This window comes from Trichoderma camerunense (genome assembly GCF_050948025.1).
Source record: "Trichoderma camerunense strain CBS 138272 chromosome Unknown V8C40scaffold_11, whole genome shotgun sequence".
In the NCBI taxonomy this organism is placed as follows: Eukaryota; Fungi; Ascomycota; class Sordariomycetes; order Hypocreales; family Hypocreaceae; genus Trichoderma; species Trichoderma camerunense.
In genome coordinates, this window is record NW_028145359.1 from 1,398,892 (window position 1) to 1,416,399 (window position 17,508).

General features: G+C 47.2%; 6 protein-coding genes across 6 annotated transcripts; 4 read left to right on the top strand and 2 right to left on the bottom strand.

The window, feature by feature from the left end:
* Window positions 1–605: 605 nt before the first annotated feature.
* On the top strand, window positions 606–1,775 carry V8C40DRAFT_267169 (NmrA/HSCARG family protein; the record flags this gene model as incomplete). The annotated part of the gene is made up of 4 exons (XM_083219827.1): window positions 606–785; window positions 861–998; window positions 1,060–1,111; window positions 1,189–1,775. 4 exons carry the CDS (start codon window positions 606–608, stop codon window positions 1,773–1,775), a joined length of 957 nt encoding a protein of 318 aa, XP_083072347.1.
* Window positions 1,776–2,661: 886 nt separating this feature from the next.
* On the top strand, window positions 2,662–3,991 carry V8C40DRAFT_267170 (alpha/beta hydrolase; the record flags this gene model as incomplete). The annotated part of the gene is made up of 5 exons (XM_083219828.1): window positions 2,662–3,104; window positions 3,163–3,220; window positions 3,298–3,375; window positions 3,453–3,714; window positions 3,795–3,991. 5 exons carry the CDS (start codon window positions 2,662–2,664, stop codon window positions 3,989–3,991), a joined length of 1,038 nt encoding a protein of 345 aa, XP_083072348.1.
* A 581-nt stretch (window positions 3,992–4,572) lies between these two features.
* On the bottom strand, window positions 4,573–6,167 carry V8C40DRAFT_275628 (cytochrome P450; the record flags this gene model as incomplete). Its single annotated transcript, XM_083220747.1, has 3 exons — window positions 4,573–4,886; window positions 4,954–5,830; window positions 5,943–6,167. The coding sequence occupies 3 exons, from the start codon at window positions 6,165–6,167 to the stop codon at window positions 4,573–4,575; spliced, it is 1,416 nt and encodes a 471-aa protein (XP_083072349.1).
* A 463-nt stretch (window positions 6,168–6,630) lies between these two features.
* On the top strand, window positions 6,631–9,673 carry V8C40DRAFT_248553 (fungal specific transcription factor domain-containing protein). Its single transcript, XM_083216570.1, has 5 exons — window positions 6,631–7,225; window positions 7,309–7,543; window positions 7,608–8,171; window positions 8,237–8,488; window positions 8,560–9,673. Exons 2-5 carry the CDS (start codon window positions 7,355–7,357, stop codon window positions 9,625–9,627), a joined length of 2,073 nt encoding a protein of 690 aa, XP_083072350.1. The 5' UTR covers window positions 6,631–7,225; window positions 7,309–7,354; the 3' UTR covers window positions 9,628–9,673.
* Window positions 9,674–11,820: 2,147 nt separating this feature from the next.
* V8C40DRAFT_248556 (glycoside hydrolase family 18 protein) lies at window positions 11,821–13,611 on the bottom strand. Its single transcript, XM_083216571.1, has 5 exons — window positions 13,388–13,611; window positions 13,277–13,333; window positions 13,210–13,223; window positions 13,036–13,154; window positions 11,821–12,972 (listed from the first exon to the last, which is right to left on the bottom strand). The coding sequence occupies exons 1-5, from the start codon at window positions 13,488–13,490 to the stop codon at window positions 12,078–12,080; spliced, it is 1,188 nt and encodes a 395-aa protein (XP_083072351.1). The 5' UTR covers window positions 13,491–13,611; the 3' UTR covers window positions 11,821–12,077.
* A 1,860-nt stretch (window positions 13,612–15,471) lies between these two features.
* Window positions 15,472–17,463, top strand: V8C40DRAFT_267174 (Zn(II)2Cys6 transcription factor; the record flags this gene model as incomplete). Its single annotated transcript, XM_083219829.1, has 1 exon — window positions 15,472–17,463. The coding sequence occupies one exon, from the start codon at window positions 15,472–15,474 to the stop codon at window positions 17,461–17,463; it is 1,992 nt and encodes a 663-aa protein (XP_083072352.1).
* Between the last annotated feature and the right edge of the window lie 45 nt (window positions 17,464–17,508).

Here is a 17,508-nt window from a genome sequence, read left to right on the forward strand (position 1 = left end):
CAAGCCATCGCTTCCGGGGAATTTTAAGCATGAAGGCCAATTCGCAGAGCTAGCCTAACTAAATTGATGTACCGGTAACGACGTAGTAGCGTGGCAAGTTCTTTCTATTTACTATTGCCACACCGCCATTGGACACTATATTTTGCCTTTCATAGTAAAGAAGTGGGTAAATTTACACAACTATTACCACATGGGAATTAGAGACTTTTAATCTGATGTTAACGTTTAGTAAAGAGCTGTTGCTGAAATCCACTTGAGGTTATTCAAATTGTTCATGTGCCTCACGGGTGTATATGTGACCAAGTGACGGAGGAACTTCGTCGAGCCGGCTTCAGAGAACATTGTGAGTTCGGCCGTCTAGTCCGTTGTCGTAGCGATTGCCTCAAAACAGGCGATGGGCAGAATGGAATTACATAAGTGGACAGCTCAGTATATAACTACCATGTTAGTGAGCTTTGAACATCGCGTCTGTTCTCAATAAGTTTCATCTGTTTCAGCACAGCCTACTTGTCTCATAAACACAGCGACATTACCATCCACCTTCGACTTCGAACTACACAAGCTTCTTCAACCATACCGGTTTGCACAGCTTAAGCTCCGACACAATGGCTACCAAGAAAATTATCGCAGTACTCGGTTCAACAGGCAATCAGGGTGGCTCTGTTGCCAAGATATTCCTGAGTGACCCTAAACTCAAGAAAGATTGGACTGTCCGTGCTATTACCCGAGACGTCACTAAGGCGTCTGCCAAGAAGCTTGAAAGCCAAGGTGCTGAGCTTATTGCAGTAAGTTCAGAAGAGGAGCCGTCTCGTTCTTCAGCCAAGACAAATCTCTAAGATCTAAGTAACTGACGGCGGTAGGCCGACATAAATGACGGCAAGTCATTGGCCAAGGCGTTTTCTGGTGCTGCAGCGATTTTTGCTGTCACAAACTACTGGGATACTATGAGCAAAGAACGTGAAGAGCAACAAGGCAGGACCATTGTGGATGCGGCGAAGGTTAGCCAAGCCTGTGCATGATCGAGTGTTTTGGGCTCAAATACTAAGCTATCGGATACAGGATGCTCGAGTACAACACTTTATTTACAGTTCGTTAATCGATGTTGCTAAAGGTAAGCTCCGATGTGCCCCCCAGATCAAATTACAAGAAATAGTTTAGTTATACTTACTCTATCTGGATGCGTTGAAGCTACCAATGGTAAATTGGCCAATGTTTATCATTTCGATAGTAAGGCCGCTGTTGAGCAATATGCTCGGGACGCTGGAATCCCAGCAACTTTCTTTCAGCCGGGTTTCTTCATGTCGAATATCCCTGGACAGCTGCTCGCTCAAGAGTCGCCGGAAAAGCCGTGGACACTGGCGCTGCCAACCCCAGAAACAGCGCCTTTCCCCATGTTTGACGCTGAGGCTGATACGGGAAAGTTCGTCAAGGCCATCGTACTGAAGCGTGACGAGGTCCTAGGCAAGCGTGTACTTGGTGCCACGGCATACCAGACTCCCACAGAGATTCTTGCTGACTTTAAGAGCGCCTTCCCTAATGCCGGCAAGGATGCTAAATTCTTCTCCCTCCCTCACGAAATGTTTACAGCTACATTGAAAGGACAAGGGATGCCAGATTTTGCAGCTGAAGAACTGTTGCAAAATTTCCGCCTCATGGATGAGGGTGGTTACTACGCTGGAGAGAAATTAGACTGGAGCTTATCTATTCTCGAGGACAAGCCAACAACTTGGTTGGAACATTTGAAGGCAGCAAAGGCCTTCCAAGGCCTGAATTAGCCATCGCAACGGTAAATGATTGGTTCTCATCTCAGCAGAATAGTACTCATAGAATAGTTTATTGAAGAAGTTTGAAATAAAACTATTACTTTACCGGAAGTGGCGCAGTGAACAAAACTACCTATGCTCTAATTATAAGCTATTATCACGTCATAATAAATTGCAATGGATTTGAGAATGAATAAAGCAACCCAAGACCAAAACTCTGACGTGTCTAATGAATATACTGTGACCGTTTAATCCGAGTGACCTTGAAAATACGATGTTTCTACGTGACTCTTACTGATACTTGATCAGGCAGAACCCTTGATGCCAACTCTCCGGGATGCCGAGAGCCGCTGCTGAGTTGCGAAAGCCGCTGATAAGTTGTGGCTCGGTGGGCTCGGAAGTCAAGTAAGTTGCAGCACGCCTCAGCTGTATTTTGGCGGTTTGGCATTCGCAAGAGAAGATACAAGTAAACACAAACAAGAATGTATGGCATTAACACACCATGCTGCCGAGGACTAGTTATTTGGGCAACACACTATATTCAATTCAGCAAACAATACTTGCATAGGCTTGTACAGTGGTCTGGATCAGATAGAGATCCAACACTTGCACACAAAATTAATAAAATCATTATACAGAGCGCTCTTGTGAATATTTAAAATTCGCCTCGCATGACTTAATTGGGCCGGCGCGCGTTGACTTCGGACAGATTTCCTCAGCGGACAGTACAACTCCGTCGCGGCTGGATTTGTACACTGAAAGTCAAGTATATATGCATATATATTGCCTTCGGGATGAAATGGATACTCATCAACTGCATTTTTTTACATCTAAATAAAACAAGTAAAACACGGCCACAGCGCATCCAGTATTGCCATTCTCATTCCAGTAGCTCAAGATGGTTATCACTAAGAAAGAGGGCGAGTATGTTCCTGTGGACCCTAACTTTAGGCCTCTACCGAAGTTCGGCCATTTCAGCGAGCTGGATCCAGAGTACGCAAAGCTCAGACCGATGCTGAATAGCATGATGGAGGGCTTGTGGCAGCCTGAGACATCTTTGGAAGATTTTCGCAAAGCCTGGCTCAACAGCCCACCAGCGCCCGAAGGATGTCCTGTAGAGGGCAAGGATGTCCTTACTGAGACACGGATGATCCCAACTCGCGACGGTGCCGAGATCGAGATTAAGTTGTACACGGCTAAAAATAAGCGTCCTGGCTCTGCGATGGTTGTACGCTACCATGGTGGAGGGTGGGTTGTTGGTGGGCATTGCACTGAACATTCCGAAAATCTCATGATTGCCGGTTGGACAAATTCAGTGGTGGTCAGTGTTGATTACAGACAGTAAGTGGAATACGAATGGGGAAAAAATATGGATGACTCATTTATTAACATGAAATAGGGCCCCCGAGTACAAATTTCCATATGCAGCCAACGACTGCTTCGATGCACTGAAATGGGTAGGTGATGTGCATATATCACGTTGTGATACACAAATTGCTCGGGCAAACATAGACTCTGGACTAATGTGGGGTAGTGCGGGGAAAACGCTGCTTCATTCGGTGCTGATGCATCGAAAATTATCCTCAACGGAAGTAGTGCTGGTGGAAACCTAGTAAGTCATACTGCGCAGCACGAAATTCCTTTACAGAGGCTTCCAATCTTGGGACGCGTTAACCAACCACTTAAAAGGCTAGTGTTGTCGCCATCATGGCCCGGGACGAAGGATTCCAGGGTATCGTAGCGCAACTTCTCACGTTCCCAGTAATGTGCCATCCCAAATTCTTTCCCAGAGAGGCGTATGAAATGGGTAGTTATCAGCAAAACTCCAACGACAGTGTTGTTACTGCTGCGCGGATGGAGTGGTTTTGGGATATGTACATGCCGGAGCCGACGGCCGACTGGCGCTCCTCGCCATTGCTTGCACAGTCCCTGAAAAACCTACCACCAGCGTGTAAGTTATTAACCATTCAGCCCTATTTTGATGCTTCTGTGCATGAAATTAAATTCGACTAACAACCCTGGACTCTACAGTAATCATAGCTGCAGGGTGCGATATTCATCGGGATGAGGCAATCGCGTACGCAGAGAGGTTGCAAAACGAGGGTGCTGACACACAGTTGAAGATATACAAGGGAATGCCACACTGTTTCTATATGCTTCAGACGCATCCAGAGACAAAGGACTATTACAAAAGAATAGTAGAATTTGTCGGGAAATTTTCTAGCTAAGCCAAAGCAATTGGGAACCTCTTCATGATTAGAATGCTATCGCTTCTACAACACACAATGTATGCAGAACAAAGTGGGCCTGGAAGCGATCCATGTAGCCAGACGCTGGACTTGGACGCTATTTTGAGCATATCATCCTGAATGGGAAACCCCAGTATGTCCTCTGGCTTTTTATGACATCGGCATCATAACAAACGACTCTGAACAATTGCGATCTCGCATAGCACAATAGTCATGAGAGACGTGAAGGCCAATCACTTCTTCAATAACCTGGAGTCTCGCGTTTCCACTGCCTCGCAAACCATTTGTATAGCAGAGACCATAGTTAAATTGAGTATACTGAGTTTCCCTCTTTGGTTGACAATTCTCCATCTAGCTGCGAGGCGTGAAACTACACTGAAGGTCGACTGCACTTGCTGCAAGAAAGAGTATGTGGGATTATTTCACACTTGAGATCTTTCTGGCACGAAACGATGGAACTTAAAGGCCATTGCATCAAATCTTTGTTGATCCAAAACGTATTCTCTATCTCGCCTTACTACTAGACCGGATCACAAAACAACCGTTCTCGTGCTCGTTCATCATGAGGCTTTCTCAACGGCCGCACGAAGAGCAGTGTCGTTTCGAGGCACAAAGTATGATTTGAAGCGGGGAGGCAGAGCAACCAGGCTCTTGGGGTCTGCATTTCCAGTGACAGGATGGCAGTCCACGTCGTCATACTTCTTGATATAGAAGCTGTTGAGCAAGCGGATGAAGACGAGGTAAAGCTCGCGATTGGCCAAGAGAGAGCCAGCACACATACGATAGCCGACACCATATGTGAACAACGGTGCATCGGGTTGCTCAAGCCATCTTTCAGGACGAAAGACTTCAGGATCAGTCCAAACCTTCTCGTCTGTCACATCCATCAGTACATCCCGTACAGACAATCTTAGTCATGGCACGAGTGAGGAGTTACGTACCCATGTTGCAAGCCCACGCATTAAGGAATACCATTGTACCCTTGGGGATAACGGTGCCTTGGTATGGCAAATCTTTCACAGAAGCTCGAGGAAGAGCCAGACGGAGAACTGTGTAATACCGAAGAGCCTCCTTGACAAGAGCAACAACGTATGCACACTTTTGATCGTCATTCTCGTCACACATAGGCTGATCTTCACCATAATGCTTGCGAATTGCCACAATGGCTTTTTCTTGGATCTCGGGATGCTGAGAGAGTAGCGCGACAAACCAAGCAACCTGCGTGGTGACAGTATCTAGACCGCCCGAAAGCATAGTTAGGCTGATTGAAGTGAGCTCATCTTTACTCAGTTTTGCTTCCTTGTCCAGAATAACATTGGCTTGAATGCAAGGTTGGTAAGTTCCTGTTGCAATGCGCTCATCAAGAGCATTGTTGAGATTCGTCAAGTACCTATCGCGGCGATCGCGCATTTCACGGGCCTTGGATGAGTGAAAATTGATGGGATTCAGGCGCAGAATAGGAATATAGTCTTGTAAATTCCCTGTGGTAGACCGAAATTTGCTAATCTCTTCTTCAACGTGGGTGATCTCTCCGAATAAGTCGTCTTTTTGAGTTTTTAATCGCGTTCCCCAGTTCAGGGTCAGAGCGAGGGAAAGCGAAAGCCGCTGAATCATTGGCATAGGATCAACGGGTGTCTGGCCAGCGTTACCATACTCGAAAAGTTCTTTAATAAAATCTCTACTTTCCACTTCAAGGTGAGGAACGTAGGTTGCGACAGAAGGTCGATTGAGTGCTGATGCTGCGCCTTTTCTTCGCCGTTTCAACGAGTCGCTGTATGGGGAAGTACCAATAGTTGTACCAGCTGTGTCAGACAGTACCTTTGAACAGAGCAATCAGTATTTGCAATGCTACAGTTGGAAAGGCGGTCGGCCCCTTGAACGATTCAAGGTAAAACGCGTTATTGCGACATTCTCGTTTTGCTTCACTGACCTTATGAAATGTGTATAGCTCCGGCCTGGAACTTAACGTTTGGGCATTTGAACCAAACACCGATTTAGCGGCTGAAGCTGAGTTGACGACAACAACGGGAATATTTCCAAGCATGATTTGGTAGACGTCGCCGTACTGCTTGGCCCATTGCCGATACTTTTCCGCAGCATTGACACGGATATCCCAGATGTTACCCAACAAAGGAAGACCTTTAGGTCCATTCATATGAGGAATTTTGGCATTCTTGCGGATAAGTTCGTTTACCAGAATGTAGATGATAGGGAGAGAGAGAACGCTAATTAAGAGGTGTTGCATTGAGTCCCGCAGAATTCTCTCCAGCCAGACCGCAGATGCTGCGGAATTTAGCATTGTGGTGGGTTTTTGAACTGTCCCAGAGAGACTTTGTTGTTTTCATCGAAGGGGAGAGAACAACTAATTGAGATTTTGCTGGTATAGGACATGGGATTAGGGTTATATAGCAGCAGCATGATACCCGAAGAAAATTCTCTTATATACCAGAGCTTTTGCCCACCACGGCACTGAGACGCTGAGGTAGGCACAGCTGTGAAAGATGGGATCCCGGGGCAGTGGGCCTAGTAAGAGTCTAGGATGGACTTCCCCACGCGGAATCGGTTTGCTCATTGTGTGTGCTCGGAATCTCGGAATTTCCCGAGCCAGCCTTTATTATGTGCATACAGAGTAGTCTGCAACTATTCTAGCACCATTCTCAGGACAACGGAACCAAGGCCTGTCTCCTTCTTTGATCCTCGCCAATCCTCCGTATCCTGCTCACCACACTCGGCTTTTCCGCTCCACACGCCGCTGCCAATACCTGCTCGCGTGCTGTACGCTCCTCCCTCTCATTTTCGTCATGTCAGACTACAAACCCACAGAGTACGAAGACCAAGACTCAACCGAGGAACGGCCTGCACCCCCGACTAAACGCAGAAAATACACTGCTGTAGCCTGGTACGCTGCACACTCTGACCGAGGCCCCGGCCCGTTTATTTGTCACTTTTTCTTATATTTTTCCGAATTGGTCTGTCTTTTTGGGATCGAATTCTTTATTGACTAAGTGGACAAAAATATGGGCAAAGAGGGTCAACTTGACTACAGCTGACTTGACATCGTGAGTATAGTGATGAATGCAGGCGGCGTAAACTGAAGTGTGTCCCGGGCCAGACCGACGATTGCTGCCAGAGGTGTGCGTCCAAAGGGCTGGCCACATGCAGCTACAAAGCTCTCCGTCACGACTTTGTAGATAGACCTACGTGTGGGAACGAGTGAGCCCCATTCCAAGGTTCCCCCATCATCATGTTCATCCCGGTAGCCCGAAGACGAGACTGACCTTGTTCCCAAATCGCAGTGTAATATGGGCACTGAGCCAAGATGTAAAGATTCTGAAGGATACAATGAATGAGTGGATGGCAGTAGTCAGACAACTCACCACGAATGGAGCTGCCGAACTTCCTCGGCGTCCCTCCGGCGCTAACCCAACATCTGATAACTTCCAGCCACGAGAAGCGCATGTCCTCGTTTCACCACAAGGCATATCTTGCTCCGAAGCATTACCGTCTACCTCAGTGACCAATACTGTAGTGGTAAGACCTTTACCCACAGCCTTCAAATCGGTTGAGATAGATGACATCTTGATAACCCATGTAGACTCGCGAAACTACCTCAACGCATGTCCATCAAAATGTACCAGAGAAGCCTCAGTTTATTGGTCCCACTGGATCTGTTCACGGTGTTGAAGTAGGCGAACAGGTATTATCGCGGGTGGAATTCCCGCAAGTCGAGTTGCCTCCTCCGAACGGACAACAGTTCCGTTCTTTGTCTCCCAAAGAGCCAGATCAGAGTTTTGATGAGGATTTCTGGAAAGGCTGTAATCCTTCTGAGTTTTCGCGCTTGATTCGCGTCTTCCAGGAAGAAGTGGAATCAGTATATCCATGCCTGGACACGAATTATCTCGTCTCCAACGCGCCTGAGGTCATCAAGTTAGGCCAGTTACCTAAGGACGCTACTCAAAACATCACTGACAGGCAGGATTCGTGCATAGGCTTAAAGGATTTACAGCTTGCCAAAACTGCTATTGCTACAGCAATGGTAATCGAAGGACATGGGAAGAGTGATAACAGCACGGCAATGATTATCTCAGTCGAACGAAGCGTCATGAGCATTCTGCAGCCAAGTTCGGGCCTGAAGGACTTGCAGTTGCTTATCCTTCTAGTGAGAACAATTCACTTACAATTCATTCGATATCAGATAAAAACTGACATGGCTTTGTCCATCAGAGTATTTACTACTTTCATGTCGACGAGGATCTACTCGCTTGGCGAATCATAGGCCACGCCTGTCGTGAAGCACTTGCCCTAGGCCTGCATCGACGAATCACGCTATTTGAAACGTTTCCTATTAAAGAGCACCGCGATTTGGCTGTGAGAGTCTTCTGGACTATCTATGTGCTTGACCGGCGCTGGAGCTTTGGCACCAACCTGTCATTTGCATTTGTGGATCGTGATATTGACATGGAACTGCCAGAGCCGGTGAGAATTATCCAAGTTAACAGCGGCCTTGGGGTTGGTTTCCTGAAGTTTTAGGCTAATGGCTTCTCTAGGGCCAGGATTGTGCATACCTCCAATGCATGGTAGGATATGGACGCCTATGTTCGACTATGTGGGATGCACTGATGCCCTTTGGGTTCCATGCCAATGAGAACCCCGAAGAAAAAACGACAGAACTTGACACAAAGACACAAGAATGGCTTGAATCAATCCCTGTGCAACTCCGTCTCTGTCACCCGCGACTCGGTCTGGCTACCCGGGCACAGCCTCCCGTCTTGCACAGATTGCGAGCCTTGCTCTACTTACGAGGCAACCATTTTCGCATTTTGATATACCGATACTACCTCCTTGGGCCAAATCGGATCAGGAACTCGTATCGCAACGCATGGTTAGCTGTCGAAATTGCGCAAGACAGCATCCAAGTGCTAGTCCATCTCAACGATTCCTCGGATATTTACCGACGTCAGCAGGCCGCTTTCAATTACTTCTTGCTTAGCGCCCTGGCTATTCTTTTCCTAGCCGTTTGCAATGACCCCGAAACTTTTGCCGCGCCGTGTAAGAAATCGCTTCATTCAGCTATTGAGCTCCTACGCCATTTCTCTAGCCAGAGCCGGGGGAGTCGCAGACTTTGGAGCAGCGTCAGAGGCATCATCCCCCGGCTTCGTCGGCTTGAGAGTCGCAGAACTGAGGACGTCGCCCAACAGAATGTAGCAGGCCCTCAGAGAGACACAAATAAAACAAGTGAAGGATCTACAGACACGGTCCCGGCATTGCGGTCCCCTGAGGTGGGACCTACAGGAGATGCCAGTCTTTGTGAAGGCGGTACCAGTGTTCTCAGAAAGCCTGCATTGAACAGATGGGGATCCTACAATTTTGACAGTTACTCAAGACCTCCCCCAGGATATAATAGGAACTCAGAGATGACCCCTGATTTGACCACACCAGATTTCGTCAGCATGAGCAATGAACTTATGGGGCTCTTTGAGACATTTGAACAAGGTCCATATCCTCCTCCGCAAGCTGATACCGCGGGCTGTTGGGACGATAATATTTATGCCCCAAATTTTCTGAGCGAGGATCAAGGGGAGATCTCATGGCATTTTAACGAGCTGATCCAGTAGAACAGAATGTGTTTAGACGCAATGGACAACATTAGGAAGAACCAAGAATCTTGCAGTTCTCTATTCGATTTAAGCCCTAAGCAGTGAAGTATGAAATTGAAGGCTATATATTAACTTTGTGCTTTAAAAAGTACAATGCTTCTCTGCTCGCAATTGGCTCTACAGTTGGTTCTCGTAGTATACCATCATAACGCCTTGATGAACCGTCTTAGCAAACGCCTTCAACTCTGCATGAGCGACGCATTCATTATCGTAGTAGACCATGTCGTCCAATGAGTTAAATTCCGAATGAACCGCTACTGTATAGCCTTGCGCACGTTGATCGGGCTTGGTAGACCCGGCGGTGACTGAGAGAATGTATGGTTTATTGTCCTTTGGGCAGAATACAAATGAGCAAAAGTTTCCCCAGAACTAATGATTGCAGATTTGGTTGCAGCATTGTGCGGCACCGAAGTAAAGCCTGTCGACGTACCTTCAATGCTTTAGTAGACATATTTCTGTAAATGTCTATCAATTTTTCTTGGTCAACTGCGTTTGGGATTTTGAACAACGTCAAACGATGGATGCGTCTGTCTGCCATGGTTTCCAGTTTATCACTAAACAACAAAGGACTAGAAGGGGTGAACAGCTGATTTAGGACGCTTTAATTCGAGGACATACAATCCTTGATATTTAAATACCAATTATGACACACCAAGGCAAAGAGCAATAGGTGATGCGCCAGAGTGGGTAGTGGCGGTCGCAGTCGGAAGCGGAAACCCCCAATTCCGAGCTGTCGAGTAAATTCAGAGATAGCAGTCCAACTCGCATCCCAATAATGCGGTGCCGACACGTCGGGGTATCTCATTGAAATGCTTGTATTGTTATTTTCAGCGCAAAATGCGGCAAATGGATACTCTCGAGGATGCCCTGATCCTGTTCAGTTCAGGTTCTGTAATCCTATCGAAGTTGTCAACCGCTTTACTAGTCGGCTTGTCATCACACTAGTCACCAAGATGAACTTTACAGGTTCATGATTGATAGAAGCCTAGTTGATACTGCCAAAGCCGTAGTCATCCAGCCCAGGCTAATACTTTTATCATTTATCAACAGGCCGATGGTTGCGCACTTCGTGGCAAGGCCATGTAAGTGGGGAGAAACTAAGAAACAAAGGAATTGATACGTAGATGCTTAAAACCCTCTGTCTCCGCGTGGATCTGGACAGTCTACTGCCTTATAAGATATGTCTTTCTGCTATTATCAATAGTTCATCTTCTTTGCGGAATTACCAATGCTTCTCAATGCTCTCTTGTTGAGTGGTTCGCGATCATGGCATGATCGGAATGTTCCGAACAGCCGAGGCCTCAGAGGTCAGTTAGCGCTGTGGAAAGACAGCGCCCCCCAACCACGCGGGAATGGGGACCTCTCTCACGTAATGGGTCTCGGAGAGCTCAAATTCTGAACTTTAAAATCCGCGACAGAGAGCCTCTCAGCAATTATGTAGCTTCTAAGCCGAATTGGCACCTATTGGCAGTGTGTCTCCAGTTAATCCAGATCTACATCATGTGGCGTTGGCCCGTATTTTGTACGATTTACTCTCAACGTTTCGTGCACAGTTAGGCACAAACCTATTTAAATAAGGGCCGGGAAAATTAGAGACATAGCCTTGTGAGCAGTTAGACATACCAGTGAAATCATCTGAATCTGAAGTATGCACACTTGCCGAATACAGTGAAGTAATAGCGGGCATGATGGAATTTGCGCACGTAGTCCGTAGGTAATCCTCAAAAAGCGTGGCCTTGGGGTTCTTCTTTCAAGGCAACAACGCAAGAAGAGGCGACCTAGATGTTCAGTCATAATGGCAAAGTCGCTTGGCTCTGCTTTGGAAGTGTATTTATTAGCTTCATGCTTACCAAAAACAACAAGCTCGGACGGCTCGCCATGATCGATCACGCAGAGAAGTACATTTATGGGCATGTTTCAATGAACGATTCGAATATGGGCGTACATGCCACTTGGGCCGTTCAAGGTCAAATATTTCTTCACGACTATTAGCCCATGGGTCGAATTTGCAGTTGCTAATATTGATGAGACTGATGTATTTGGAGAATGTCAGGGTAACATCCTTCTAGTCATCACATGTGAACAAATTTGGCCTTACTTTAAGGTTTAAAAATGTAAAAGTTTCACCATGTCAGAAGCATTCTTCAAATCTATAGCTTTCATATAGGCACACGTAAGGCCCGCAGTTCGAGTTCACCATCCCTCAATCTTAGATGCTTAAGAATATGTTCAGATATGTATCGTGCTATATACGTGTTCAAGTATAGACAATAGAAGTACAAGATATATACTGATGACTGTCCACGACAATGCCCAGAGAGTCAACCCTTTATGTTTCCGTAAGGCTCATAGCACATCTTCGTTGCCTTATGCTAGACCTTTATTTTTCTTTGGCATCATTCTCAGTATTACTGGCAAGATGACCACCAAACACTGCTAGCAACGCATGTGTAAGGCGCCTGGCACTGAGTAGGGCCGGTATACCCTTGGCCTCCACACTGACCCCATTGCGGCACAGATCCGCCACCAGTTGGGCCGGTAGAACCACCACTAGTAGAGGTAGGCTTGGAACCCCCAGAAGAACTAGTAGGTGGAGGGGTTGAACCAGAGGCAGCAAGATCACTGACAACCTGGTCCAGGAAACCGGAATTCAGGTATAACTGGGACATGTCCCACATCATGATACCCGCGAAGCTTGAGTATTGCTTAGTAAATGAGATCACGGCGGAAAGCTGGGTTCCGGAGACGTATCCACTGGCAGCACCAGTGTTGGCGGCGATACCGAGCAGGATCCTCACGTTGGGGTTCTTGCTGACGGTGTGTGCCCAGTTGTCCCAGACATCAAAGTTGTAGTTCCATTGGGTCGTTGCTCCAGGGACATAGCTGCTGACACCGCATCCGTTGTTATAATACTGGATCATGATGAAGTCGAAGGAAACAGAACCGTTTAGAGCAGGGTTGTCAGCGTAATCGGGATAAACACATTGTGGTGCAGCAGACAGGTAGAACTTCCTGCCTGCGGAAGTTGCAGAAGCGTCCATCAAACTCCGCAACTCAGTGGCAAAAGTGGCCAGGTTATTGACGCCAGACTCAAAATCGAAGTCGACGCCATCCACCACTGCTGAACCGAAAGGACGGTCTACATTGCTGTTCGGATTAACAGGTCCAAACATGTTCCAAACCGCCTGAGCCGCGGATGTGGCAGCACTAGTGGACGAAAAACCGCCTTGTGTATAAGATCCACCTCCCAGTGAAATCAGGATGGTCTTGCCATATGTTTTCTGGCATGTGGTGATGTCCTCCCTAAAGAAGATCTATAAGCCTGGCACATTGGAGGAGTTCGCTGCGAGTCGGAGTACTACTTACTCGATTTGAGGGCAGTTAAGTGCATTGGCATTGTCAGGGAAGGCTGTACAGTTGTTGCCCGCATTGGCGAAGTTGGTAATGACCGGGCTGATGCCATTCATAAACCCAATCGGGATGATCTATGAGAAGTTAGCCTGGCTACTGAGTGACAAGCGCATCATTCGTAATTCCTACATCTATTTCAGCGTCTAGAAGTATTTATTAGCTTTCATGAATTTATCCAAGTGGATGTTTAGCTTACTGGCACAGTAGGTAGACAAGCGCTGCTGAGAGGTTGCTTGGTTTGCTGAATTTTGGCCTGTACACGACGTATTAATAGGAAGCTGAAGCCTAGAGAGTCCATTGAGCTCACCCCAGTACACGGCAATGTTTTGCGTCGAGCTAGCGTTGAAACCGGCTCGCACCGAAGGCAGAGCGGCCAGCAAGGCTCCTAGATAAGCCCGTGACTGAACCATGTTGGCCTATGTAATCTGTAGAGCAGCAGATAACTTGTTGGTATTATCTCAAAGATGAAATGATGGTTGATGCCAATTTCCGAGATACTACTTCCTCTCATATATAATCAGCTCATAGCATAGAAGCTCAACACTAAGAGCTTAGATTGTGAGGTGGTATTGAGGAACTGTAAATGCTCCAAGCTTTACTTCACGAGGATAGGTGGGGCAACAAGTACCACGTTTCGAAACAGTAACCCGCGATATCAGCACAACGTTGTATCTGGGGAAGATGGGGGGGAATTTCACAGCAAGTAGGAACTAAACGCAAGTTTATAATAAACTCGTGTGCCAGCATGTTGCATGCCAGGTGACTTGTTTGATCAAGTGATGCGGGCCAGGGAATGGCTGGAGAGAGGGCGAGAGGAATGGAGACCTAGCCATGGGATTTAGAAACGTGCACCCTAAATTACCAGGTATAGCAGCTGTCAATTGCGGGTTGGTGTACTGGTGAGACACAAAGTGCCAAGACATAGTCATTGCAGATATGGTCGCATCTGTGATAGGTACAGTTCAGGAACCTACATAGCTGGGTTACAATTTGCTTGCCGATTGTGATACTGTAACGTGAGAGTTCGAGTCACGTTTAGGCTATGTTGCGTCAAATTAATCTATCATTTCATGTACTAGTTTGCTCCTGCAAGTCCCCTGACTATGATAACTACTTAATCGCGGCGCCAGGAATTTTGCCAACTGCCTAGATTAGCAATTCTCGGCAATACGGAAGCAATAGTCTGCCGACTGACCAATTGTGTTGAGTGGTACCTGCGCTACAATTTTGTAATTGCCTAATCCGTACTATCAACACCGGACGCGAAGCTCTGAGTTTTAGCGGTATTTCATGATGGCCTCTCTGGTCGTAACAAATATATTGAGCGCTTATTCGGACTGTTGAAAACATATGCAACGATCCAGTCAAAGCTTAGTGGGGCAGCTTCTGTCAGAAAAACAGAGAGGTAGCCGTCAATTTGTATGTATCCATACCTACTTTGGGGGGGTCAAAATGCGCTTTAATAAGCGTTGGAGAGGGGAGAATAGGTTTGGCGCACGGCAGGGTACCTAGGATACTGATCTTCTTCAAAGCTTTTCATCCATGGATTTATTTGTAGCCCCCCGTCCTACCCTTTCGGCTTTGTGTTGAAGTAGTATTACTACTAATTCAAGGCTAGCATAATGCGATAATTGAGAGGCTGTGCCACGCTGATGGTGGTATAAATCACAACAGTTAAGCCGCTAGTACTAACGATTTTCTTGATCAAAAAGCCTGTAGTAAATATGAAGGATGGATTTTTTGTAGTTGCCTATGTGCACACTCGATATATTACTGCTTTTTGTTATAATCTTACTTCAGGATTACAATGTATTTTACGTTTTTTTGTGATCTGATAATACTGAGGATGATTTTTTTTTTCCCCCTTCGTTTGGAAGTTGTATTTTTTCTTAGTATAGCAAACGGTTTGCAGACAAAAAAGGATCAGGAAGTGAATCAGCGTGCAGAAACAGTCAACCCGCACATATGCACAGGACTAAATCATCTGTGATATTGAGAGTATTCTCCTTACGCACTCCGTACTCGTACGCACACATGCATCTTGCGGTCTCTATTGTTTTTTTTTGTTAACCGCTGGTGTAGGTTACGCAAACCACTTGGTGTAATTTAGCCATCTAAGCTTAGGTAGTGCCCAACCGTGCTGGAACTAACGAAAACCGCACCGGGTTAACATGGCTCCGTTCTTCCCCGCCAAACTAACTCATGGGGATATAGTGGGATAACTATCGATTCGGTGCATGGGGCAGTTACTCCAGCTCCTTTCTTTGAACGTTCAGCTGTTATCTTACAATAGCTGAGTCAGTCGACAGTCAACCAGAATATCGCTTGCTTATGGTTCTATGTTGCTATGCATCAGTATTCATAGCCCTTTATCTATCCCGAATTCTTACCATGACAACTGCGCCGGACACAAATGACAACCCAGATCTTCATGACGGAGCTTGCTCGACATGTCGCCGCAAGAAACAGAAATGCTCTCGCGAAGAACCTTGCCGAACCTGCATTTCGAGCGGCTCCGATTGTATTTATGAGAACGCTCAGCGTCGCGGCGCCAAGCCTGGATATATAGACACTCTCATCAAACGCATGGACACACTTGAGGCGTTGGTTTTGGGACAATCAATGCTGCTTGGGCCTGCCATTACTCCCACCAAGGATGCGTCAGATGATCCGCCAGACCTGGGTGAGATGCTGCAATCGGTTCGACAACGGCTACTTCAGCAAAACAGGAAAAGACGGCGGACTCACAGCGCTTCCAATTGCTCGTCACCATCGGCTACATCTGTTTTGGTCCCACTAAGTCACTCTAAAGGGCGCGGGAATACCGATGCCTCCTCGGCGGTGCACTTATCGGGGGCCTCTCCCAAGGCGTCTGTTCCGCCACTCCACATGATGCGAGAACTTGTCAATATTTACTTTAACCGCATACACCCGTGGATACCCATTTTACACAGACCGGATATTGAGGCAGCGTTGGAAACTCAAAATGGAAGTCTCCCTGATATTGTGCTGCTAGCTATGACTGCGGTCAGCATCCGATTCTACACTTCTGACCGCCAGATCCAGGACCTATACAGTCGTCGATGCCATGACGCTGTGGTTCTTGCCTGTATGGATCGTTTTTCGGTGCAAACGCTGCAGGCAAGCATAATCCTCGCCTTCAACACAATCGGCAGTGGTAAAGGGCCCACGAGTTGGTCTATAGTTTCGTCTGCAACTCGAATCGTGGAACAGCTAGGATTGGCCGTGGAAGACGAAGGAATGTCGCAGAACAGGCTTCTTAATCGCATAGGATTTTTACCGCCAGCGAGGAATTGGACGGAAAAAGAATCCCTCCGAAGGATATTTTGGTGCATCTTCCTCTTGGATCGGTTTTGCTCTGTCGCTACCGGCTGGAATACTGGACTATCTATTGACCACATCAAGAGGCGTCTCCCCGTCGAGGGGTGCTTTTGGAGAGACCAAGTGAATAAAAACGCAAAGTTTTTTGACATTGACAGCAACAAAATAGAGCCAGACGTCGACACAGATGCCATGGGGGGGCTGGCCTACCTCATCGAAGCATCCGAGTGCCTGAATCGTGTTGCAACCTTTCTTCTACAAGAGTCCGTCGATCTTTCCAACAGTGAAAGTCTGCGACAATGGTTTGAGAGGTTCCAATCGCTGGATGCTATGCTTATACGTTGGAAAACTTTCCTTCCTACACGATGGCAGGTTGCAGGCATTGATGCCACCGGCAAAATGGATGAAAATCTTACGCTCGCTCACATCACGCACAATACCAGCGTCATCATGCTGCACCAGGTCATGGCGTACCCGGACGCCGTTTTACGCAGTCGCTTGCCGACCGAGAATGCTGCCAAAACATGCATACTGGCGGCTGGTGAGATTGCAACAATCGCCGCCAAATTTATTGCTAATACAGTCGTGGTCATACCTCCGACGCTGAGTTTTTGCCTCTTCATTGCTGCCAGGGCTTTGCTCGCTGATGCCAATCACTCAAACACGCCAGTGGATACTAATTTTGAGATACTGCTCCAAGCTCTTCAAGAGGGCTCATCCCGGTGGGTTGGCCCTGACGGCTCCACGGAGAGAGACAACTTGGCAGGCCAATTTGCCGACAGACTCGACGCTGCTTGGAAGTCTCGGTCACCTGTTAATATCCGTACGGTCGCTTTTGAAGACGACCATAGCACGTTCCCCATATCCTTTGCAAGTCCGCCGATACCGGACATATTTCGCGATGCTTCCGCCAATCTCTCGTCCACGTTTGGTGCGATGGTGCCAGAGCCTTACAACGACCCGGATATGGACTTTCAGAGCTTCGATCGTATCTTTACTTGGACAGACGAAATGATCGACAACGGCCTGAATTTACCATGACCACACCCTCTGGTAAGGCGAAGGGGTGTGGCAAAGTCGATGCGG